Genomic DNA, 26549 nt, shown 5'->3' with positions numbered 1-26549 from the left:
GCATTGAAACATATATATATTACCATATGTAAAACAGATGACCAGTGCCAGTTTGCTGCCTGAAGCAGGCTACCCAAAGCCAACGCTCTGGGACAATCTAGAGGGATATGGTGGGGAGGGAGGTGGGAAGAGGATTCAGGATTGGGGGTGCACATGGACACCTATGGCTGATTCATGCTGATGTATGGCAAAAACCACCACAATATTGTACGGTCATTATCCTCCAATTAAAATAAATTAATTAATTTAAAAACAATAATTAAGCTTGTTAAGCAAAGAATTTTCCCTTTATAGAATATATGTGTGTGAAAGTGTCAGAAAATATAAAGCTCCCCACTAATAACAAAAACCTGTGCTTTTTGCCTATACCTCTGCCTCTTGCTCTGAATTTCCTCCCCTCTCTTTTCTGTTTTTTCCTGGTTTGCTTAATTTTTGATGCCTAACTGTTATTCCATACCTTCCATGACATCATCTGCTAAGCTCTTCCTTTTCCAAGTGCTTTGGCATCACTGGAATTTTCCTATGTGCCACTCATCTCTAATTTAATACTTTATTACATACCGGACTGGTTAAATATTTTAATATATTTCTTAAGTGTTATTGTTAATTTTCATACAAAATTTTCATCTCACTAGTGAGAATTATTAAACAGTGGGGGGCTGTAGCATGTATTTTTTTTGGGGGGGCAGTAATTCTAAACACTGGCATATACAGTAAACACTTGACTCATTAACTCTAGCTTTGTCAGGCTTACGAGATGGTTGTTAGGTCCATCCATTTTCACACAATATGCTAAACTCCAGTTATACTTTAGGCACACAAGTCACATACACTGATCATGAACAGAGTCCAAACTAGGTCTCTTTTCAGAAGTAAAACCAATTTTATTACATTTTCCTTTGCATTTCTTTACTCCTTATGTCCTAATGGCATCAACCAGATCATCTTCTAATTTACTTCTAACAGTAACTGCCAGTCTCTATTTCTTTTAGCTGCTTACTTTTAGTGACTGCTTTCTCCTGTGACTAATTCTTCTATCCTGAAGTCCAGGGTCTTCAAGACCTTAAACAGCATTTTGTGAAATGTTGCTCTAAATCTTGATTTTAAAATATCCCTCCAGAGGAAGAAACAAATGGAAAACTGGCCAGATTCTTGTGGATTATCTTTTGGAATGTATGAGTAGTTCAGTTAGATTGTGTTATATGTTGGTATGGAAAGCATTTCTGGGTAAATATCCAAAGGGAAACTGACATTTACATTTTTAAGAAATATCTGCATTCATGTGTTCATTGCAGCATTATTCACAACAGCTGAGATATGGAAACAACTCAAATGTCCTTGGATGGACAAACGGATAAGAAAAAAGAATAAAAACTATTCCACACAGATATAGTGGAATATTATTTAGCTATGAAAAGGAATGAAGCACCGATACATGCTACAATATGGATGGACCTGGAAAACATTATGCTAAATGAAATGTCAGACACAGAAAAGCAAATATTGCATGACTTTCCTTATATGTGGAATCTAAAATAGTTAAACACATAGAAGTAGAGCATAAAATGGTGTATTCCAAGGGTTAGGATAAGAGGAAAATGAGGAAATATTGGCTAAAGGGTACAAAGTTTCAGTTATGTAGAATAAGTAAGCTCTGGATGCCTCTGTGCTAAGTTGCTTCAGTAGTATCCAACTCTTTGCAACCCTATGGACCATAGCCCTCCAAGTTCTTCTGTCTATGGGATTCTCCAGGCAAGAATACTGGAGTGGGTTGCCATGCCCTCCTCCAGGCTCTGGATATCTCTGTACAAATAGAGACTATGATGAACAATAAGGCCTTATATGCTTAAAATTTTGCTATGAAGCTTGATCTTACATGAAGAATTTTTATTACCAAAGGAGGGGGGATAAAGCAAAAGGGGTAGGGAGAAACTTTTGGGTGTGATGGATGTTTATGGCATTGATAATGATGATGGGTTCATGGGTGTATGCCTATCTCCAAACACAGCAAGTTTTGTATACATTTAGTAGCTACAGTTTTTTTGTATATCAAGCATACTTCAATAAAGCAGTTTTTTAAAAAAGAAAGGAAGCAAGGACATATTATTCTGTAAAATTGCTGAGGGTAAACATGGCTATTTATGAAAGAGTAGATGAGATGAGGACTGTGGTAGGAGGGCAGTTATCACATGAAGAGACGTTATATTTATTTTTATGCAGTTCTGTTACTCAGATATGTTTGGACTGTTATTACCTTTGTAGGGGCAGAAATTCCTCAATTCTTAAGTCATCCATCCTACATACTCATTATCACCCACATGTACCCCCCCACCCAGTGAACATGATTAGATGACTATTGTTGCATTTAAGATCAAAAAAGTAATATATTTAATTTTTATAGCCTCCACTAAATGACTGACTAATGCCAGTCTTGAAATTTTTCCTCTTGTCAGAAAATAAATTCTACCATTAAAAGAAACTAATCTGTTGACCACCTTGAGAGCCATCAATAGAATTTAAAAAAAAAAGTAGAGTTAAAGAAAAGATGAGTCTCCTTAGAAACTGTTTTCTACCCAGTAGACTGCCTGTGTACTTTGTCACTTTGCTTGGGGACGATCAATAGTTAAGTCAAAATCCAAAGCGTCTTTGCTACAAATGAAGGTTAATGCCTTCGCAATGGAACTGATGAAGCATATGACAATGCATCAGCCTCTCCATTGAAATAAATCCCGTGGCACTGACAGATGAGCTTCACTTCCCAAATAGGTTGGGGTCATTTATAATGGGTGAGTTAACTGTGTTAACACCCAATGTGCTCATCAGAATGTCTGGTGGCCTGCCAGGGGAGGGGCTGATCTTTTCTGTTTGTTGATCTAAAACCTCTGGAGGTGATTTCCAGACCTGTGGAGGTCTCTGGCAGACTGAAAAGGACACTGAAAAATTAGCTGAAGCATAAATCTGCGCCATGTGTAACCAACACTGGACAGCAAGGGGACTGTTTCAACATGCCACTGATCATGATTTATGGATTTGGCTAATATATGCACTTCACAGGATGTTTTTCCTCCCGGAGAAACACATTTCAGTGCCTCTGCCCATTATCTTCTTAATGTCTCCTTTTTAAGTGGTGGGCCACTTCAAAATGATGATAAGGTCGCCTACATATTTTATAAAGTCATTATATGTAGCAAAAAAAGAACGAAACAGCTGTGGGTCTGAGACCAGATGATTTCTCCTTTGGTTTGGGAGTCGAGTCCTCTGCATCCTGTGTTGTTACCTGCGCAATTGAATAGACCCCCAAAGGCTTGGATTTCCAGGAAGGGGCATTTAGTATGCAGCTGGCCTCTTCCCTCTGATGCCCACCTGCTGTAGGCAGTGACATTCCACACATTGGCTCCAGCGGGAGCGCGGCCTCACACTGCTCCCGCAATCTGGACAAATAGATTGTTCAAAAAACCATCAGTACTTTCTCCCCACTACTAACAAAACTGGCAGTTCTGGAGAAAAACCAGGAAGAGGAATGGAGAGGGAAGAATGAGTCGTTACATGACGAAGCTCGGGAAATGTGGGCACGGGTATGGAACACGACTCCACAGGAGAGTTTGGCTATTCAGAGGAAGTACAGAAAGCTGACTTCAGACTCCCCTGCAGTGAATAACATGCTGTTTCATTCATAAGTCCTTGAAATTATTTAAAGAAAACCTTATAAAGTTGAGTGACTTCCCTGGAGGTCCAGGTTAAGATTCTGCACGTCCACTGAAGGGGATGTGGGTTCCATCCCTGGTTGCGGAAATGCCTCTCAGGGTGGCCAAAAAAAAAAAAAAGAAGAAGTTGAATTGGTTTATTTTTCCATGAAAAAATTCCTGAAGGTTTGATAAACAGTCCTTTCCCCCTTTCTTTATGGGTATTATTACATGTGTTGACTCTCTGAAACAGCATTTTAGATATTGCTGTAGAATCCTGCATAATCTTAAATGCTGCCAGGCATTTGAGTCATGTAACTCATTGGTACTTATGAACCACTAATTTCAGTCACAGTTAAGGTAACATCTGCAAATTCTCTGGCTCTTGATTGATCAGTGTTTCTTACTTTGACTTCTCTATATTCAACTAGGACCCATCCATATTAGAATTATAGTGTTGCAAGTGAGCTTGCCGATCTTCCGGTTAAATTCTACTGACTTAGTTGATGATATTGAGACTGAGAAGGGGTCAAGACTTGCAAAGATCTCTCATCTGTCTGGTGAGAAGCCACAACTTTGTCCCTGGTCTCCTGATTCTCAATCCAATGTTCTTTCCACGGAGCATGCTCTCAGATTTTTGTTTTAGTTTTTCAAGGGCATGTCAATGTTAGTACAATGTTAGGATGAAACAGGAAGCTCCGAATGCTACAGTTTAAAGTTACTTGATAGCTTGAGGAAATCCACACATTAAACCAAAGATAAGAGCAAAATTTCTTAAAATTCTGCTTTAACAGGTAGGCTAAGTCCTCACCATAATGAGCTTCATATGTCCTTCTGGCTTATTAATCTTAATGGTTTAGGATCAGAGGAGACCAAGACAGAGTTTCTGTCTACAAACTCTCTTCCATAGATGATATTCTAGAGTATCCATAATGCATGTGTTCATACGTATCAGTTTTGTGGGAAAGAGAAACACAGAAATGCGGCATGCATGAAATAGGTGTAAAAGCCCTGGATGACGGGCTGAGAACATGGAACCCAGACACCGATAAATAAAGATTTGATTAACATGTAATATGTACTCACTTGAATCCTAGGAAAAGCCACTGAAGCCAGATCCAAGACAAGAGGAGAATAATAATGGCAGCCGGGAAGGACATTATAAACCAAGATCCAAAGTTGATGCAACGGCAGTCAGGATAGCGCCTGTGTGAGAATACAGAAAAGCGTTCACGGGAGGAGTACAAGTGGAATCGTTTCTGACAGTCTATGAGAAGCAGCACTTCCAGTCTTTCCTAGGGTAGCAGCCAGGAAAGAAGAAATGTGTGTGTATGTGTGTGTGTGTGTGGGGGGGTGGTGGTGGTATTCCCTACAAATACAGGAGTTAGCTTTGCTTTTCATCTCTTGATTCTGTCCCTGCATGGTTATTCATGCTTCTCACAAAAACGAGAGCAGATACGTTATGACTTTTGCTCCCTTTATTACATCTTTAAGAAAGTGTTTACCAGAGAACCTAGCACAGTGCCTGATACTCATGGAATTGCACAAGAAATGGGTATACATGGGTGTGTGTGTTTTATTATTTGTATTCAAATCATCAGTACATGAGTGAAGAAAGACAAACAAGCAGATCTGGGAACAGGTGAACATTGACTTAAGAGAACAGCATGTGTCCATTACCATTTCACCTTGGGTGCTGACAACCCAGACTCTGAAGGGACTCTGATCTGACCCACACTGTCCCTCAAAGCTGTTTTCCCCTCTTATATCTTCTGCCCCAAAGCAACTGCAACCATCTTATCAGACATATTCTAGACTTTTCTTCCTAGAATTAGACAGCACTTTGGGGCTCAAATGGAATAAATCAGGACCAGATAAAAATAATTAAAAGCCCTGTGAAAAATACCAACTTTTCCATTAACTCTCTTCATTATTTTTCAGCTTTCTAGCTCACATAATAAAACAGTAGCAACAAAAAACATCAGGTACAAACACAGTTTCTTTGGTAACCTCACATTCATTGTTTTGAAATGTAGTCTAAATTCTCATATAGTTATCTATTTTATGACTGTGGGGAAAAGGAAATCTGAGAAATAGTTATCTTTAATTTTTCTTCTTGAAGCAGTAACACAGAGTCAGAAATGATAAAAGTACAGAAAATAATACAGAATTAATAAAGAAAACACCATTCACATATTTTTATTATGTTTGAAATCACAAAATAGAATGTAATAGAAATGCTAGATTTTCAGTATTTTTTTCTACTTAGATCACACTTTGTATTTTGCCACTTAAAAAAGATCATGTAAATAAATGAGATGTTTCATGCTATACACATCAACATAAGCCAAATTTATTTATTTTAGAACACTGCTATTTTAGCCTGGTTCCTAAGAAATGCAAAGGCTGTTTAAAAAAAAAATTGAGGTTTCAAAACTGCAGATTTCTCTTGTTGTCTGCAATTTCTATGAGATGATCTCCCTGGGTCCTAGAATTAGCACTGGCAACTTGAAGATGATTTTATCTACCTTGAAGAGATCCTATGATTAGCTTATATAGTTACGCCATTGTAACTGCTGTTGTTTAGTCATTAAGTCATGTCCACCTCTTAGCGACCCCATGGACTGGAGCCTGCCAGGTTCCTCGGTCCGTAGGATTTCTCAGGCAAGAATACTAGAGTGAGTGGCCATTTCCTACTCTCGGGGATCTTCTTCACCCAGGGATTGAACCCACGTCTCCTGAGTCTCCTGTTTTGGCAGGTGGATTCTTTACCACTGAGTCACCTGGGAAGCTCAGTTGTGCCATTTGAAAGTGGCAAAGGATAAGTAAAAAATGATGAAGAATACATAAAATTGATGAATGTAAAACAAAATGCTTTACCAACTCTATGAGGCTCTATAGAGAATTGTCTGCTTAGAAAAAACAGTGTTTTCAGTTGGAAAATAAGTGAGAAAAGGCTTAAGCTTGTCTTCCATCAATTTATTAGATTTGGATTACAGGTCAGTGGCCTGTGTTATTTTGTTCAGCCTAAAGACAATGAGAAATGCTGCATGGATTAGGCTCAAAACAATGCCCCAAACCCAGTTTCATTTTTCACCATCTGTAGCTCATACTTGGAAATTAGGCTGCATTGTTCTCCCCATCCATTGCAGAAAGTTCTGTGAGATTTGAGGGAAGTGGGGCTTTTCAGAATTTTTGCCTGGAGGGATAGGCCATTTAGAAAAATGAAAGTTTAAAAAAGCTAAACTCTGGGATTTTTTTTTTCTTTTTTCTTCGTTTTTTTGCTCAGTAGTAAGAAAGTAAACACTATGAGGTATAAATATTTTGAATGAAAATGGAATGAGTGGCAGCCTAGAAGGGATTAGCTTCACAGTGGTGGTTCTTTTCCCACTTCCTTCATATTCCATAACGGGCTTCCCTGATGGCTCAGAGGTAAGGAATCTGCCTGTTAATGCAGGAGATACAGGAGATGCGGATTCAATCCCTGGGTTAGGAAGATTCCCCTAGAGGATGAAATGGCAACCCACTCCTGTAATTTTGCTGGGAAATCCCATGGACAGAGGAGCCTGGAGGGCTCTAGTCTGTAGGGTAACAAGAGTTGAACATGACTGCATGACTGAGTATGCATGCATGTCTAGTCCGTAAATGAAGGGACTGCAAGTATCTGCCTAAAGCAAATAGAGATTTCCTCTATCATAAACCATGCTAACTACGTTTAATTCTGATGGAATCCTTTTCTTTCACCTGACACTATGTTTTGTGTCTATCGTGTGCTGGGTACTCTTGCAGCTATTGGAGATATAGCTGTGAATTAGATGGACACAGTTCAGGCTCTCACAGTTTACATTAAATGAAGAACACAGGCAGAAAAACAGGTAAGCATGTAATGAATAGGAAAATAAAACAGAATAGTGTGACAAAAAGAGATTAGGTGGAGGGAGAAATTTTACATAGTATGACCAAGGAAAATGAAATTTGAGATGAGATCTAAATGGCAAGAAGGAGCCAGTCATGTAAATAATTGGGAAATAGTATTCCAGACAGAGGAAATATCAAGTGCAAAGGCCCTGGGGTAGGAATGATTTTAGGATGTTTGAGGATTAGACAGAAGACCACTGTGGCTGTGTGTGGTGAGCTAAGTTCACAGTCACATGAAATAAAGTCCAAGGAGTAGCCACCGGGGGTCAGTTCATATATAGCCATGTAGGCCATCAGAAAGAATTTGGATTTTAATACTAAGGCAATTGGTCTTCCCTGGTGGCTCAGATGGTAAAGAATCTTCCTGCAATGCAGGAAGTCCAAGTTCAATCTCTGGGTCGGGAAGATACCTTGGAGAAGGGAATGACAACCCACTCCAGTATGCGTGCCTGGAGAAATCCATGGACAGAGGAGTCCATAGGGGTGCAACGAGTCAGACACTTTCACTAACACTTTCATTTTCACTAATGCAATTAAGAGTAATAGAAACATAGTAAGTAAGCTAGTGGCATGATCTAATTTAAAGTCTATGTAAATTTATGAATTTCATAAATCATGTTAGCTAGGTGGATTGTCAAGATGGATAGTAACAAGAGTGAAAGCCAAGTGTAGTAGGCAGAGCTCCATGATGACCCCCAAGAATCCTGCCCCTGGTATACATACTCAGTATATTCTTTTCCCCTTCTGTGTGGACAGAACTTGTAAAGACGGTGAGATTTTATTCCTGAGGCTAAGTTCTTTAATGGGTAGAGTGAAGAGAATTTGCAGAGGTTCCCATCAGTGGACTGACTCTGAGTTAATCAAAAGAGAGATTATCTTGGGAGGGCCTGACTTACTCAAGGGAACCCTTAAAAGAGAGTTGTTCCTGCTGGCTTCCAGATGCCAAAGGAAGGGGGGCATCTAGCAAGGATCCTGAGGTATCCTCTAGTTGCTGAGAGTGACCTTATGCCAACAGACTGCAATAACACGGGCACCTCAGTAACTCAAACACAATGAATTGAATTCCGTCAACAACCTGGATGACCCTGGACTAGGACTCTGAGCTTCTGTGGACATCGCAGACCCCGTTGGCACCCTGACTTCAGCTAAGCAAAGGACCTGGCTAAACCGTGCCTAGATGCCTGACCTACAGAAGTGATGAGGTCATAAATTCCTGCTGTTTTAAGTTGCTAAGTTTATGGTAATCTTTGGAGAAGGCAATGGCACCCACTCCAGTCCTCTTGCCTGGAAAATTCCATGGATGGAGGAGCCTGGTGGGCTGCAGTCCATGGGGTCACGATGAGTTAGACATAACTGAGCAACTTCACTTTCACTTTCCACTTTTATGCATTGGAGAAGAAAATGGCGACCCACTCCAGTGTTCTTGCCTGGAGAATCCCAGGGACGGGGTCGCACAGAGTCGGACACGACTGAAGTGACTTAGCAGCAACATAGCAGTAGGAGACATACACACAGAATCTGTTAGCAGCCCAAGGCCGGTTTGCAGAGGAGTAGGGAGATGAGTAGAATTTAGCTTCGTTTAGATTGGTAGCAGCATAGATGAAGGGAAGGCAGTGGATTTCACAAAGATTTGGCATCCAGTGTAGGAAAAGGCGCTATTCACTGACAGGAATCTGAGGGAGAGCAGCCTGGCGGATCGGAATGCCGCCGAGGGTGTTCCTGTGAGGTGACCTCCAGCTTCGCTGTGGGGGATAGGCAGTCAGATAGACGGGTCTGGAATTGAGAGAGCAGTTAGAGGTGTGAAAGTGATGGTTACCCACATACAGGTAGCTTTAGAAACCATGGAAATGGGTGTGTCAATTTCAGGAATCAGTGGAGATGAGTGGGAAAGGAAATACACCCGGGGCTCCTTAAGTCTTAGAGGTCAGGCAGAGGGGCAGGAATGAGTTAAGCACGTTTAATTCTAACAAAATTCCTGCAGGCATGTATTATATTTTTATTTTACACAGAAAACGCAAAGTTTCAGAAGGTTAAGTGGATTGTTCAAGGTCACAGAGTGTATAGTCAAGCTGGGTATTTAAACTCAGGAGCACTGTTGAAAACACAACCCCTCTTCTTTAAAGGCCAGTGTCCTCAATGTCCCCCCAGGTGAAAAGAGAAGATTCCATATATATTTCAAAATATCCATAAACTAGGGTACAGACTTGATGTTTTAAGGACATTTTAGAATCCCACAGGAATGACGGCATAGGAGAGACATGCTTTGACCTGAAGGACACAAATGTGTCAGTGTTGAAGTTTAGGAAGACAGTGCTATAGATGCAGTTCTTAAGTCCAAATACAAAATCACAAATAATGCTAATTAAAGACACAGCACTGATCTCAAAAGAATGTGTGTGATTGTGGATATTTATTGCCTTGAAACAGATATTGGCCACTAAGGGCAAGATCAGCTGATATCCACACTGATTATAGTCCTTTTGATTAATGATTATTTTGATTATTTCTGAGTCAAAGCCACTTTTCAGATTTGCATTTATGTACTTCCAGAGGTTTCTTTTCAAATATCAATTAAACTTTTTACTCACGAACCAGACTTAGATTTCTAACAGGAAGAGCAAAAGTTGAAGCAGTAGCAATGACAATGGCTGGAGCTATTGACGATTTCCTACCTGCCAGGCCCTCTGCTAGGAGCCATGTATGCAGTCTGCCATTTCATCTTCATAATAATGTTAAATAGTTTTGCCTCCATTTTACAGATGGAAGAAACTTACATTTGTAGAAGTTAAGCTAATATATGGCAAGGTTGAATCTGAACCAACGTCTAAGTCTAAACTTTGCAATATCCAAATTTCTTCTGTACTATTTGCCAGAGAAATCCTTTCTTAGAAACACATATTAAGCCTTTCTGCAGGAGAAAATCATGGTGAGCTTTGAAAGAGGCTATTGCTAGGTCGCTGGTTTACCTTCTTCTGTAATTAGCTAAGCAGAGAGGTTAGGGAGGTGGGCTTTGAATTTAGAGCGCCTATAAACACTTTTCTTGGTTTGTGAAGCAACAATAGTTATTATTTAACATATAATTAGCAACAGTGACTGTGCTAATCATTGGTAATTCAACTTCCTTCCAAGCTGCTTTGTATACCCACACATTTCACAGCTGACACCCACAAGCTGAATAATATACTTTGATAATCAGCAAGCTGTGAAATTTTACTTGTGATAATCTTCTATTCTTAATATGATAGATTGGCTTTTTGTGTTTAACTAATAGCTGGTGTATTTGTTAAGTGATATCGATGCAGCAAAATTCCTCTGTTATGAAAGCAATAATTGCCCCTAATAATATTTCCCTTAATAACTTTATTTTAATATCAAAAGATTATTCAGTTACTTAGATGATTCCCAGGAACAATCAGCATTTCATTCATGTCTTGGTTCAGTTCATCTTAACCAACGTTTATTGATCACCTACCTGTGCTTCTTGGGGGCTAAAAGAAGAAGATAATAATTCAATAATTATTATAATGCAATAATTCATGAAACCTTTCACAAGCTTTGAATCAGGTGTGGTGGTTATGGATGTGTGTGGATAAGACAAAGTTATAGAAATGTGAATATAGCTTTGATAAGAAGAGATGGGAATGGAATGTAAGTTTTGGAGTAATTGAACAGGGTTTCAAATCATACAGCATCCACACAAGTAGAGAAAAGCAGGCAGAGTTGGAGGTCTTTAAAGAACCAGAGTAGGAAGAAATGGGTTAATTACAGGGTGATATTTATTAACAATGGTGTTAGGAAAGGAGGAGATTGGATGATGACTGGAAGAGTGCATCAGTGGAGCAGAAGGGTCAGGTGGAGAACATCGAGCAAGCAGGATTTCTTTAATGAGGAGCCAATAAAAATCCAAAGAATCTGTAAGATTGTAACAGTAGGTACAGAAAACAAAGAATAGTTCCATAATGCCTTATTCCAAGATGAGTCAAAAACTAATGGTGAATTAATCACAAGGGAGTCAGAATCTAGGTGCCACAGGTACTAGATTCAAAGATTAAGAATGCAAGAAATTTCATACCTTGTGGTTGAGTTAGATAACTGGCTCAGTCTTATTAGTATTGTTCTGAAAACCACCTACTAGGCTATATATTAACTTATGATGACAAGGGCTTCCCTGGTTCCTCAGTCGGTAAAGAATCTGCCTGCAATGCGGGAGACCTGGGTTCGATCCCTGGATTGGGAAGATACCCTGGAGGAGAGCATGGCAACCCACTCCAGTATTTTTGCCTGGAGAATCCCATGGACAGAAGAGCCTGGTGGGCTACAGTCCATGGGATCACAAAGAGTCAGACACAACAGACACAACTTGGCACACAGAACAACAAAGGGATGGTTCAGTCAAAATAGCCTTGTTTTCAGCATTGCAACTCTTTCAAATAATTCTTATGTGTGCATGTTTATCTTTTATAAAAAGAAAGTGCAATACTGGAACGCAAATACCAATGCAGTCTTCACTTGTCACTGGCAGCAAACTTGATTTTTAAAAATTTTGCCAACATGGCCCCCTCCCAGATGGTGGGAGAGGCAATGAAGCCGCAGAGCAAAAAGGGTACCAGGATTTAGGCCACCTGCCTTCACCTCCCAGTGCCTCCACTGACTGGTGATCATCATTTAAACTCTTGGAGCCTTGGTTTCCTCATCTGTGAAACAAGGGTGTGTATATACGTGATCTGAAATATCTCTGTCTTCACCTGTCCCCTCTCATGGGCACTCAGGAGCACACATCTTTCTTTTCCAAGACTGACATTTCTACTCTCGTTTCTATCCCAGTCCACCTTCACCTGACTGTTAGCCAATTAATAATTTTTCTCTCTCTCTCTTTCTTTTCCCCCAAACCTCACATAGCTGTTTTTACTGTCTCCTTTGCCTGAGTGTAAAACCAAACTGATTCCTCCCTTATTCTAAAGGAACACTCTGCCTCTGGTTATACCATGCTCGTTCTTTTTTGCTTTCTTTATTTTTTCTTTTCTTTGTTAAACTTGAAACAGTCATTTAAACTGGCTGCCTTGTTCTCTCACTATGTCCTCACTCCTTCATTCTCTTTAGTCTGAATTCTGCCCCAGTCCCCATTGTTCCCCTGCATCTGCCCTCCTGGAGCTCACTGATAAAAAACCAAAAGCCTCTTTTCAGCCATCATCTTACCTGCCCCTTCCACCACATTGTGTGCTCCTGACTCATTCTCTGCTTGGAAAATGGTCTTCCCCTCCATTTGTCAAAATCCCACATGCTCCTGGTTCTCCACCTACCTTGATTAACTTTTCTCATCTTCCTTTTTACCAGTATTTCCTAAGAATCTTTCCATGTTTCAATTCTCTTATCTTTTTTCTCCCTATATTTCCCTTGCTACACTCAAGATTTTAATTTCTATGTATGTATATATATCTTCCCCAAAGGCTCAGTGGGTAAAGAATCTGCCTGCAATGCTGGAGACACAAGAGATGGAGGCTCCATCCCTGGGTCTGAAAGCTTCCCTGGAGAAGGAAATGGCAACCCACTCCAGTATTCTTGCTTGAAAAATCCCATGACAGAGTAGCCTGGAAGGCTACAGTCCAAAGTGGCACAAAGAGTCAGATGCAACTGAGCAACTCAGCACACACGTACATATATATAGTCCCAAGTTTATAACTAATTGAAACAATGAATTTGTAAATGCCTGCTGAAAATCTCCTTATGGATAGATTCTGAGCAGGTCACTTCACTATATCCAAAATAAAATTTATTTATTTCTCTAATGAATGTGCCTAGTCTTCTCTAGAACTTCATGAAATCACCATCTATTGACATATAGCCCTAGTGTCAAAATTTCCTAGAGTTGCCTTAACCCTTCCTTACCCTTATAAATCCTCAGGCCTAGTTACTCACCACCTTCTGACTGTACGATGCCCTGAGTCTAAATCCACCCATCACTTCATGACTCACCTGGTCGTGCCTCTTATCATTTGTCAACAAGCTGGTCATAGACTCCTGGTTGGTCTCCTGTCCCCAGACTCTTAGAATGCCAATCCATCTGCACACGGCTCTTCTCACTGTGCAGACATGCACAGGCTATTCTACTACTTCCAGGAAAAACTGATTATAGAATTTATGTACTTTGATTTTATGGATTATTTGCATTCATTTTCTCCATAAGCATCGTGTTTACTGTTTACCTTGTTTAAGATTGAGCCAGGTTATGCAGACAAATTTTCTCTAGTGATTAGAGGTACTGCACACAACTAGAGTCCTCTTTAAAGACACATGTTCAAAAGTTTCTAGGGAGGTAATATTTTAGGAAAACAGACTTTGGGGTATGACTGATCTTGATTTGGTCTGCAAGTTCAGTTCAGTTCAGTCGCTCAGTCGTGTCCGACTCATTGCGACCCATGAACCACAGCACATCAGGCCACCTTGTCCATCACCAACTCCCGGAGTCCACCCAAACCCATGTCCATTGAGTTGGTGATGCCATCCAACCATCTCATCCTCTGTTGTCCTCTTATCCTCCTGCCCTCAATCGTTCCCAACATTAGGGTCTTTTCAAGTGAGCAGCTCTTTGCATCAGGTGGCCAAAGTAATGGAGTTTCAGCTTCAACATCAGTCCTTCCAATGAACACCCAGGACTGATCTCCTTTAGGATGGACTTGTTGGATCTCCTTGCAGTCCAAGGGACTCTCAAGAGTCTTCTCCAACACCACAGTTCAGAAGCATCAATCCTTTGGTGCTCAGCTTTCTTTATAGTCCAACTATCACATCCATACATGACCACTGGGAAAACCACAGCCTTGACTAGATGGACCTTTGTTGACAAAGTAATGTCTCTGCTTTTTAATATGCTATCTAGGTTGGTCATAACTTTGCTTCCAAGGAGTAAGCGTCTTTTAATTTCATGGCTGCAATCACCATCTGCGGTGATTTTGGAGCCCCCCAAAATAAAGTCTGACATTGTTTCCACTGTTTCCCCATCTATTCACCATGAAGTGATGGGACCAGATGCCATGATCTTAGTTTTCTGAATGTTGAGCTTTAAGCCAACTTTTTCACGCTCCTCTTTCACTTTTATCAAGAGACTCTTTAGCTCCTCTTCACTTTCTGCCATAAGGGTGGTGTCATCTGCATATCTGAGGTTATTGATATTTCTCCTGGCAATCTTGATTCCAGCTTGTGCTTCTTCCAGCCCTGCGTTTCTCATGATGTACTCTGCATATAAGTTAAATAAGCAGGGTGACAATATACAGCCTTGACGTACTCCTTTTCCTGTTTGGAACCAGTCTGTTGTCTCATGTCCAGTTCTAACTGTTGCTTCCTGACCTGCATACAGGTTTCTCAAGAGGCAGGTCAGGTGGTCTGGTATTCCCATCTCTTGAAGAATTTTCCACAGTTTATTGTGATCCACACAGTCAAAGACTTTGGCATAGTCAGTAAAGCAGAAATAGATGTTTTTCTGGAACTCTCTTGCTTTTTCAATGTTGGCAATTTGATCTCTGGTTCCTCTGCCTTTTCTGAATGCAGCTTGAACATCTGGACATTCACAATTTACATATTGCTGAAACATGACTTGGAGAATTTTAAGAAATACTTTACTAGCGTGTGAGATGAGTGCAAGTGTGCAGTAGTTTGAGCATTCTTTGGCATTGCCTTTCTTTGGGATTGGAATGAAAACTGACCTTTTCCAGTCCTGTGGCCACTGCTGAGTTTTCCAAATTTGCTGGCATGTTAAGTGCAGCACTTTTACAGCATCATCTTTTAGGATTTGAAATAGCTCCACTGGAATTCCATCACCTCCACTAGCTTTGTTTGTAGTGATGCTTCCTAAGGCCCACTTGACTTCACATTCCAGGATGTCTGGCTCTAGGTGAGTGATCACACCATTGTGATTATCTTGGTCATGAAGATCTTTTTTGTACAGTTCTTCTGTATATTCTTGCCATCTCTTCTTAATATCTTCTGCATCTGTTACATCCCTACCATTTCAGTCCTTTATTAAGCCCATCTGCAAACTGCCAAGCTAAATAGCAAAATTTTCAACTCTACTAATAGTAGCCAACACTTATGCAGCATATGCTTTATGATATGCACTGTTCTAAGTGGTATTTGTTTTATGTAAAACTTGAAACTATGAAAGAAAGAGAGAGATATTATTATCCTTATTTTTTTTTCTGGTAAAATGACAGGCTTAAAGACATTAAGTAATTTGTCCAAGAGCTGGTATTTGAATATAGACATTTGAATCTCAGAGCTAATCACCACTGTGTACTACTTCCACAACAAGAATGTAAGGGTTCATGTGCACTATAATATGTGCAATTCATCTGGCAAGGGCTCAATCCTTCTCATTTGTCACTTTACCTCCTTCTCTGTATGTCAAAAAACAAAAGCTATTCTGTTTTAAAATTGTTAATGGTTTCTGTATGTGTATGTTTTGCCTATGCAATGAGCTAGAATCTTCTTTCTGGTAGGTTTTATTTTTTGTGTTCAGAGAACACAAAAGAGTTCAAAACCATGCCTTGCACATTGTCAATTCTTAACAAATGTTTGTTGATTGACTGAGTGAATGAAGATCTGTTTTTATTTGCACAAGATAAAATTTCATTTTCTCAGAATTTATCGTTCTTATTTTCCATATGTAAAGAAGAAAACAAAAGAGTACATGCATAAAACATATTTTATATTTAAGTAAATAGATAAACAGTTAGATAGATAAAGCTTTGAAATGCATTATCCAGTTGCTTCCTCTCTTAGATTACTTGTAAGACAGCTCCTTTTTCTAAGTGTCAAAGGCAGGAAATCATTGACTCTTGGGCTAACGTACCCTTCAGAGTTTGTCAAGACCCAAAATGAACTTGTACAAAATGATCATTGGTATTGCTCAAAAAGATGGCAGGAAGTGTCAGGAGAAAAGGTGAGATTATTGTAGTGGCTTTGGAAATAAAGGATGTTTCTCTCTGGCTCCAAACATCTGAACATAGGACATAAACCTTTTTTTTACTTCATGTAGTTTTAAGTTTCTGAAACTTTTCCCAGTGAAATTGAATGCATTTCATTCCAATGTTGCTTTGGATTACTCTTGTATTTTTAGGGTCAATATTTAAGAAAACATTCATTAAATACTTAGTCTGTTTATTTACTATTTACTTTTTATTATACAAATTGCTATATACGTTTAAAGCTATTTACTTTTTATTGTTCAAATTCACAAGGTAAGTGACTGAAAAGTAGAATTTTTAACTCAAGTGCCCTGACTGTATCCCAGTTTCCCCATTTTCTGCACTGAAGGAATATCACAGCACTGACTTATATTCAGATTCATACATCTGCCCTCAATTATACATAAGGTTGTTTTGCCCCTTCTCTTTCAATATTTTCTATCAAGAAGGGATATTTTGAGTTTTCCAGTTTTCACATAACTCTTAATGCTAAAGAGAACTTGAAGGAAAAAAAATCACTAAATTTCTAATTATATTTTATGCATTTTCTAAAAAGAATGTTTTGGCCAAATTCTCATGATTAGGAGAATTACAAGATTAGACAATTAGGGAAAATAGTTACTGAAACATTTTGCTCCAAGTGCTACAATGCTCTCAATCTGTCATTGAAAAATGGATGAATGCATTCAAAGAGTCCAGGGAACAGTTAAATAAAAGAAAGAAAATTTTGTTGATGCATTGGATAAGAACACGAAGACCAAGGGCAAACTCAGTATGGTTATTTTGACGACATCAAGTAATTTCACAGGAATGATGGGAACCAGCAGTTCTCTAACACCAACAAAGTAAAAAAAACAAACCAAAAAAAACCAAAAGATAATTTGGTCTAAATTTTAGAAAAAGGTTTCCAGACAGGACTGAGATGTAGAATCTCTTTCTTTGGGGGATTCATGAGAAAGGATAGAAGTCTAGCTTTCATCCTGCCTTAAATTAGAAGATGCATTGAATAAATCCTTTCTGGCACTGGGAATTTCAGAAGTCTCTCACTTATAAGGCAAATGTCTTTCTAAGGTTCTTTTCTAAGTCAGCCATCGGAGTACACATGATGGATGTATACTCATAGAAATAGTAAATGCACACAGTGGTCTGTATTCTCCCTACACTGCTTTGTTAGGGTTCTTTGTGTACATAAGTTCTCATTCTTTCCAGAATGGAGGGTGACATTTTTTTAATCTTGAATTTCTTGGAACATCTTGCAAATAATTCAGAAAGTTCACAGAGTTTGTGACTCTGCTACCTAGAGTGTGGTTTCCCCTGAATTTTTCTTTGAAAAGGACTTAAATCTTGTTCCAGGGCATTGTCAACACTGCCCAGCTTCCAAAAACTCTGACTATTATCTGTCCTTAGTTCTTGAAATTATACCTTGGGTGTAGAATCAGATTGAACTCTCATAAAACACTGTGGACTTTCAAACTATCGTTTCAATAATTCTTACATAGTACCAAGTATTTTTACATAGTTTACTTCATTTAATTCTTATAATATTCATATGAACTGTAACTATTTTAGATATGAGAAAATTAAGTCTTGGAAGAACTACTTATTATTGTGACTAAAAAGTGGATTTTTTAACTCAAGTATCCTGTGTCCAAGATTTCCAATTTTCTGTGCTGAAGTAAGATCACACCACTCATATTCAGATTCATATATCTGTCCTTAGAATACTTTATTACTGCTATTTTTTGTAATTTCCCAGTTTTTCAAATATTTTTCAATCCAAACACCAAATCTTCTGTAATGAGAAATTCTGTTTACTACTCATCATTTAAGTTTAAATGTCAATTGACAAACTCTACACAAATTGTCCCATATAAACAACCCCTTTCACTTTAGGTAACTACCATTTGCAATATTATTTATAATAAAAAGTGTCTTCTGTGTCTGGAGACACAGGAGAGGTGGGCTTGATCCCTGGGTTGGGAAAATCCCCTGGAGGAGGAAATGGCAAACCACTCCATATTGTTGCCTGATAAATCCAATGGAGACAGGAGCCCGCTGGGCTACAGTCCATGGGGTCGTGAGGTGGACATGACTGAGCAACTGAAAACCCATGCACGTGTTTGGTGAGAGTGGTTACCCAGGAGTTATTTTATCCAAGCTGACCTTGAAATCTACAGATACCTGTTAGTTCACTATGTCCTACATATCTAACTCTATGGGAAGGAGCAGAAGGGAGGTTTCTAGGCCTACAGCAGTCCTGATGGGGAACAAAGGAGGATTAACTTAATATAGCTCTCTCTCTCTGGATTCCTTGAAACAGGTAAGAATAATTCTCATAATTTGTGTGCTGTTCATTTATCAAATCATCAACCCACTCCTTCTACTTACGTATTGAAATGCTCAGCGAAGATCAAGTTGGTAGAGGTACCAGTGATTGTTGTCAGTCCACCAATGGTAGAAGAATAAGCAATGCATAAGCACATAAGTTTACACATCATGTGGTCCTTCTTTGTTCGATATTTGTTTCCAGAATTTGTGCCTGAATTCTGTTCAACAATAAAAAGTACCATGAGAAGAGCTCATTTGTGGTCATAAGAAGCAGTCACAGCATTTGTTATGGACTGAATATTTATGTCCATCCCACCCCCAAATTCATATGTTGAAGCCCTCACCCCCAATATGAAGGTATTTGGAGACTGGGACTTTGGAAAGTAATGGAGTTAGAGGAGATGATGATGGTGGGGCCCTGGCCTGATTGGATTAGTGTTCTTACAAGAGGAGACACCAGAGAGCTTGATTTCTCTCTCTTTCTTTCTGCCATGTGAGACCACAGAGAGAAGGCTGCTGTCTGCAACCTAAGGAGACAGCTCTCATCAGACACTAATCCTGCTGGTTCCTTGATCTTGGATTTTCAGGTTCTAGAATTGGGAGAAACAAATTCCTGTTGTTTAAGTCACCCAGTCCATGGTATTTTGTCAGAGCAGTCCAATAATACAGCATTTATCTTTCCATCAACAGAAATGTTAACAATAAAAAATACGTAACCACTGAGATACCTTTACATAGTTTCACTCACTTATCCTTCTTTCTTATTCTTGAACCAGCTCTTACTTACTTTCCTCCCTTCTCACCAGCTCTCCCAAATCTTTCCAGGGTTTTCCCTCTGAACTGGTGGTACATGGTCACTGAATTCCTAAATCTCTTTTTGGAGTGTTTCTCTACTTTGGCACCTTACCTGTTCCTCTCCAGAGGATACCACTTCTGAAATGGAATGTTTTCAACCCCTTATACTTTAGCATTGAGAGATGGAGTCAGTGTCCTCCTTGTTCCCCACCCTCTTCCAGAACATTAATCCGCTACTGACATGAGAATAAATCAATTTTTCTTTAAGCTCATGTCATTTGGCTATCTCTTTCCCTGCCCATTCTTTTGAATAGGATGTTCTGATCTCCCAATCACCCACTGCTATCAATTAATATGACCTTCTCATCTGGGCCACAACACTCCTCCATCCTGCAAATCCTGTCAAGCATCTGGATAACTGGACCATCTTTATGAAGACCCCTCAGAGATCCCAGCCTTACAGATTAAAAACAAAAAAAAGTCTCATTTCCAGAGACCTTCAATCTGCTCTTCCTCAGAGCACCTTGTGCTCTATTTCCTGGGCAATACTACATCTTCCAGTGGCTCCATCTGAAAAAAAATCACTATTTCTAATTTTTTTTTTTTAAGGATAGAACTTCTTAAGGTGCAAGACGAAAGCAACTTCATTCCTTCTCTCAACTGTGGCCCATTTAACCCACTCTCTTGGTCTGATTGTTGCTATCCTTAAAATGAAATCTGGAATAGAATCTATAACTTTTTGGGTCACTTCATTTAGTCAAGAGTTTTTCAGTCAAGTTTAGCAAAAAAAAAAAAAAAAAAGCAACCTCATTTCATTAGCTGGAATGAGGAATCTTCTATTTAATTACAAAAGTCCATTTTCACTGTCAAACTACACAAAAGAATTGCCTGTATTCACCTACTCCATTTCTTTAACCTTTCTAATCTAGCTTCTTTCTCTTCAGTCAACTCAATGTGCACTTGCTATGATTTTTTATAACCTCCATATTACTAAACTCAGTAGCTATTGTTCAGTGTCAGGTTTGTAGACTTCTCCTGTGCATTCACGCTAAGTCGCTTCGGTCATGTCTGACTGCGACACCGTGGACTGTAGCCCACGAAGCCCCTCTGCTCATGGGATTCTCCAGGCAAGAATACTGGAATGGGTTGCCATTTTCTTCTCCGGGGGATCTTCCAGACCCAGGGATCGAACCTGTGTCTCTTACATCTCCTGCATTGGCAGGCGGGTTCTTTACTACTAGCGCCACCTGGAAAGCCCCTGGAAACTTCTCAGCAGCACCTAAAAGAATTGATGACTCCTTCTCTCTCTGGAGAACTCTCCTCTGGGCTCTGTGATAGTTCAGCCTTCTGGTTTTTCTTCTCCATCTCTGCCTGGTCCTCTGTCTCCCTTGCCTGTTCATTCTCCCTGATCTGTCCTTAAAACTGGGCTTCCCTGCTGGCTCAGTGGTAAGGAATTGCCCACCGATGGAGGAGACTGGAGTTCAATCCCTGATCCAGGATGATCCCACATGCTGCGGGGCAACTCAGCCCACTGGCCACAACTATTGAGCCTGTGCTCTAGAGCCTGGGAACCCCAACTATGGAGCCCATGTGCTGCAACTACTGAAGCTCGGTGCCCTCGAGCCTGTGCTTCGCAATAGAAGAAGCCACCGCAATAAGAATCCTGTGCAATGCAATGAGGAGGAGCCCGCACCTGCTGCATCTAGAGAAAGGCCCTCCCAGCAACAAAGACTCAGCACAGCCAAAAACAAACAAACAAACAAAACCTGGAGTTTCCTGAAACCTTGTCACAGGTATTTGCTTGTCTATTCTCATGGTGATATTTCTCCTTAGGGATTTTCATACATTTCACTGGCTTAATGAAAGAGAAAATCACACCACCTAACTAGTTTTCAGCCAGGCTTCTCCTTTTACCTATGAATCCAACAGACTGTCCAACATAATTTGAATGTCTCAGATAAAACTCCAGTCCCCAAGTGTTCAAAACCAAACTCATTCTATCCTTCCTCAAATTCTGTTCTTCAGGATCATCTACAGAAGATAATAGCATTACCATCCCCATGATTACAAACACTTAGAGTGTGCTGAGTGTATAAAAGCACTGCTTTAAGTTTAAATCAAATAAATGCTTTAATTCACATTTTTTTTTACAACATAATGAGAGCAGTACTGCCATTATCCAACTTTACACATGAAGATGTGAAGCAGAGAGAGGCTGAGTGGCTTGCTCATGGTCACAGAGCCTGGAAATGGCAGACTTAAGTTTGGAGACCATGCAGGGCTCATAGCCTCACACACTCAGCCGCTATATTACATTGCTTGTCCTTAAAATTCTCCTCATTCTCATCCCACTAAATTCTATCAATCGTATCTACTGAAAAATGTCTGCACTCTCTTGGTTTTTCCCATCTGCACTATCACTTCCTCTAAGTCATCATTATCTCTGATTTGGGTTATTGGAAGAGGAACCAGAGATCAAATTGCCAACATCCCTTGAATCATTGAAAGAGCAAGAGAATACCAGAAAAACATCTACTTCTGCCTCATTGACTATGCCTAAAGCCTTTGACTGTGTGGATCACAATAAACTGTGGAAAATTCTTAAAGAGAAGGGAATACCAGACCACCTGACCTGCCTCCTGAGAAATCTGTATGCAGAAATCTGTAAGAAGCAACAGTTAGAACTGGACATGGAACAACAGGCTGGTTCCAAACAGGAAAAGGAGTACATCAAGGCTGTATATTGTCACCCTGCTTATTTAACTTACATGCAGAGTACATCATGAGAAATGTTGGACTGGATGAAGTACAAGCTGGAATCAAGATTGCCAGGAGAAATATCAATAACCTCAGACACACAGATGACACCACCCTTAGGACAGAAAGCAAAGAACTAAAGAGCCTCTTGATGAAAGTGAAAGAGGAGAGTGAAAAAGCTGGCTTAAAACTTAACATTCAGAAAACAAAGATCATGGCATCTGGTCCCATCACTTCATGGCAAATAAATGGGGAAACAATGGAAACTGTGACAGATTTTTGGGGGCTCCAAAATCACTGCAGATGGTGACTGCAGCCATGAAATTAAGACACTTGCTCCTTGGAAGAAAAGCTATGACCAACCTAGACAGCATATTAAAGAGCAGAGACATTATTTTGCCAACAAAGGTCTATCTAGTCATAGGCATGGTTTTTCCTGTAGTCATATATGGATGTGAGATTTGGACTATAAAGAGAGCTGAGTGCTGAAGAATTGATGCTTTTGAACTGTGGTGTTGGAGAAGACTCTTGAGAGTCCCTTGGACTGCAAGGAGATCCAACCAGTCCATCCTAAAGGAAATCAGTCCTGAATATTCATTGGAAGGACTGATGCTGAAGCTGAAACTCAATACTTTGGTCACCTGATGCGAAGAACTGACTCACTAGAAAAGACCCTTATGCCTGAAAGATTTAAGGTGGGAGGAAAAGCTTGAAAAGATGATACTGTAGTAAGTAGTAGAGGGCAATAGGCAGGAAAATAGAGCTCTTAAGAAAGTCTGAGATAAGCCACTAATTAAGACAATGATTGGTACAGAAACTCTAAAAAGTCGTGGGAGAGTCCTTAGCAAATTGATCTGCTCAAGACAGTAGTTTCAAGAGTGTTTGACCCTAATTTTAGAGTGTTTGACCCTAATCTTAAAATGCTGTTGGAATAAGTTACTCAGGGTAGATAGTAAGATTTAGACTCTGAGAGTACATGTTTGCAGATTTATCTGAACTAATCACTACATGTATCTATGAGTGGAGCAGGAATTTATGTGTGTGTGAGTTATCTTTCCTTTGAATTTTGGAGAGAAAAAAAAAAACCCAAAGCAAAGAAGAGAGAGGAAAAGCATCTAGGGGGTGAGGCTGGAGACATTCAGGGAAGAGGTGGGTAAAGGAAACCTCTCACACTGGTGACAAAGGGCAGAGACAAGGGTATATTGTGAGCAGGAAAGAGCTTACTTTACGTTTCTTGATGAGAGATGTACATGAAATTAAATGTATAGAATGATGTAATTTTTAAAAAATAAAAAATTTATCCACATATACACATATGCCAAGAAACTAGACTGAAATGAAATATATCAAGATATGAGAGTGCTTGCTACTTTCTTGATACTTTTTTTGTATCTTCCACAATAATAAAAGAATTCTTTAATATGTAAAAGAATCATAGAGTACAGGTATTTAGAGATAATCTGGTACAAAGACATACATTTTCAGAAGAGCAAAATAAGTTTCAATGTGACATAATGGTCAAGGCAGAAATGAAGCAGATTTCTGTGTATCTGAGTTTCCTTTCAGTGATTTCCCTTGTGTCACCTTGCCTTCCAGAAAACACTTTTTATTTATGTGAATTTTTTAACCTATGCCCAAAACTTTACCTCTAATTACTTCTCATATTGCTTTCACGACAGCAACTGCAATCCCAATTCTGTCATCATACATTTGTATTTCCCACAATCTATGACATCTAAGACCAACCTTGTGAGTATGTCTTCTACAACTTCAAGTGACTGAAAACATTTTGTCCAGGACATGACCAAATTCAGAATCCCAAGACTCCGTGAATGGGTACTACTTGAGGGACATTTCAGAACAGAAATCGGGCAGGGGCAGATATAGCTCACTATCGCCACCTGGTGGCAATGATGTGGATTCCAGGGGCACAGTACGCACCCACCCCAGGTGCTCTTACAATAATGCATAAGGGAATCACTATGGACTATACCAGTCTCCACTGCTCTGTACAAAATAATTCAACTGAGTGAGTGTGGTATAAAAACATTATCCGTTATGTTTATATTTAAATGTTTATGCAAGGCTAATTGCACAAAATATTAGTTCCTGCTAATCATTTTCTGCTTGCGAAAGTTTAAAATTTTCCAGCTCTTTTTGAACATTATTTTGCACTTTAATACTGTTCCTATGATACCATTTCTTAACTTCTCAGCTGAAGGTATTACAGTTAAAATTCCACTGTGTTACATGATGAGAATTAAGCTTTCTTTCACAGCCTCCTCCAATGAACACACTTAAGACTTCTCAAGTCTCCATTGCCCTCCCATTGTGGCTATCACATAATTTTACTTAGAGCAGAGTTCAGCATTCAGAATGTTATCTACAGATCTACTAACAGCTGAGAAATCAGATATATATTACTTTTCCTGTTTCGTGTCCCCTGCTTACTTGATTAGTTTTCTAAGTGGATACCACTAAATCAGCCCGGAATATTCCCTAGTTATTTAAATGTTCTCTCCAAAAAAATAAAATGATGCAACACCAAATCTACAACAAAGTGAAGTGAAAGTCGCTCAGTCGTGTCTGACTCTTTAGGACCCATGGACTGTACAGTCCATGGAATTCTCTAGGCCAGAATATTGAAGTGGGTAGCCTTTCCCTTCTCCAAGGGATCTTCCCAACCCAGGGATTGAACCCAGGTCTCCGGCATTGCAGGAAGATATTTACTCTACAACAATATTCTACCAATTCCATCGTCTTAGAGACATCTCTTCCAGGGCTTTCCTGTCTGTCCTACAGCTAGTCGTTTTCTTCCTCCTCTAGACCTGTAAAGAGCTATCTAGACTTCATTCTACCCTCTTTCTTCATTGATAGTTCGACTGGGTATTGATTTCTAGGTTGAAAACAGTGTTACTTAGATTTTTGAAGGCATTCTCCCCTGATTGCCTGTGAGTTTCCAGGGTTGCTCTAAAGAAGTCTTCTGTTATTCATGTTTTTTATCCGAAGGAATCGTTTTTTCTCTCTTTCTGGAAACTGTTAGGGTCTTCGCCTCTTTCACTGTATTCTGAACTCTCAATGTCCTTCCCTATGTGTATCTGTTCCATCCATCTTGCTGGTACCCAGTGAGAGCTTGTCATAAGAATTCTATTTTTCCATCATGGAAGTTTTCTTGAATTTTAATAGAATCTTCTCAGTTTTCTCTACTCCTTTTCTGAAACTCCTATTATTTTCTCATCTTGTTTATTCCTTTTATACTAAAGTTTCTACTTATATTTCATATCTTTACATTGTATTAGTGTTTTATAAACTTATTTCCTATGTTATTTATATATGTTCTGCTGCTTGTTCCTCTGGTATAGAATCTCCTTCATATTTCATGAATGCAGATTCTTCGTTTCCTTCTCTGAATATATTAAGGATAGCTTCTTTTCTTGTGTTTTCATCTTTTTGCATAGTCTGTTTCCTGCAAGGTTCTGTTTTCCTTTTCTTTGTTTAAGTCTCTCTCTTCCATGCCTAAGGCTGTCTTCAGATATCCAGGAACTTGGGTGCTTTGCTCAAATTTAAAGCAGTGAAAAGCTAGTTGAAATCCTAGTACATGTGCTTTGGGATTTGTTGGTGAATGTGGGCTCATATCTAGTATCATCTGATTGGGGGGTGTTTTGGGAGAAAATGTTATATATTTTCATCTTTTCTCTTATGCTGGCTGCATTACCCAAAGAAAAGCTCCCTGGTCTCTTGCCTACGGACACAAGCAGGGAATAGATCTGGTTATTGGGGCTAGCAGGGTGGAAGGCAGGGATTCTCACCATTCAAAATTCTAATGGTAATGTTGTCACCATTCAACATATAAATGGTCAGTTGGTATCTCTGTTTTCATCATGAAATCCACTCCCAATTCCTAACTGCATTGAGTTTTCCTTACCCTCTGTGTCGCCTGTCTAAAGATTACACTTCTGTTTGGTGGAGGAGGAACAGCTGCATCCATGGAGACTTAGGGGAGAAACTGGTGTATTTAACTGTTTCCTAAACAATTTTTTGAATACGCTCACTTTTCAACATTTTAAAAACTTTGAGGGCTACTGGTAAGTAAATTAGACGGCTTATTTTC

General features: G+C 39.4%; 1 protein-coding gene across 2 annotated transcripts in view; it reads right to left on the bottom strand.

The window, feature by feature from the left end:
• The window catches only part of SLC13A1 (solute carrier family 13 member 1), a 109922-nt gene that overhangs the window by 41358 nt on the left and 42015 nt on the right, over window positions 1-26549 (bottom strand). For both annotated transcript variants that reach the window (XM_020909473.2, XM_070466353.1), the window contains exons 7-8: window positions 18947-19104; window positions 4770-4889 (exon numbers count right to left, since the gene is read on the bottom strand). In XM_020909473.2, the coding sequence (XP_020765132.1) occupies window positions 4770-4889; window positions 18947-19104 (278 nt within the window). The remainder of the gene's footprint in view (window positions 1-4769; window positions 4890-18946; window positions 19105-26549) is intronic.

The sequence above is a fragment of the Odocoileus virginianus genome, chromosome 1 (assembly GCF_023699985.2).
Source record: "Odocoileus virginianus isolate 20LAN1187 ecotype Illinois chromosome 1, Ovbor_1.2, whole genome shotgun sequence".
NCBI classification, from domain to species: domain Eukaryota; kingdom Metazoa; phylum Chordata; class Mammalia; order Artiodactyla; family Cervidae; genus Odocoileus; species Odocoileus virginianus.
The sequence above is the reverse complement of the archived record's forward strand: the minus strand, read 5'-3'. Positions and strand labels throughout refer to the sequence as shown.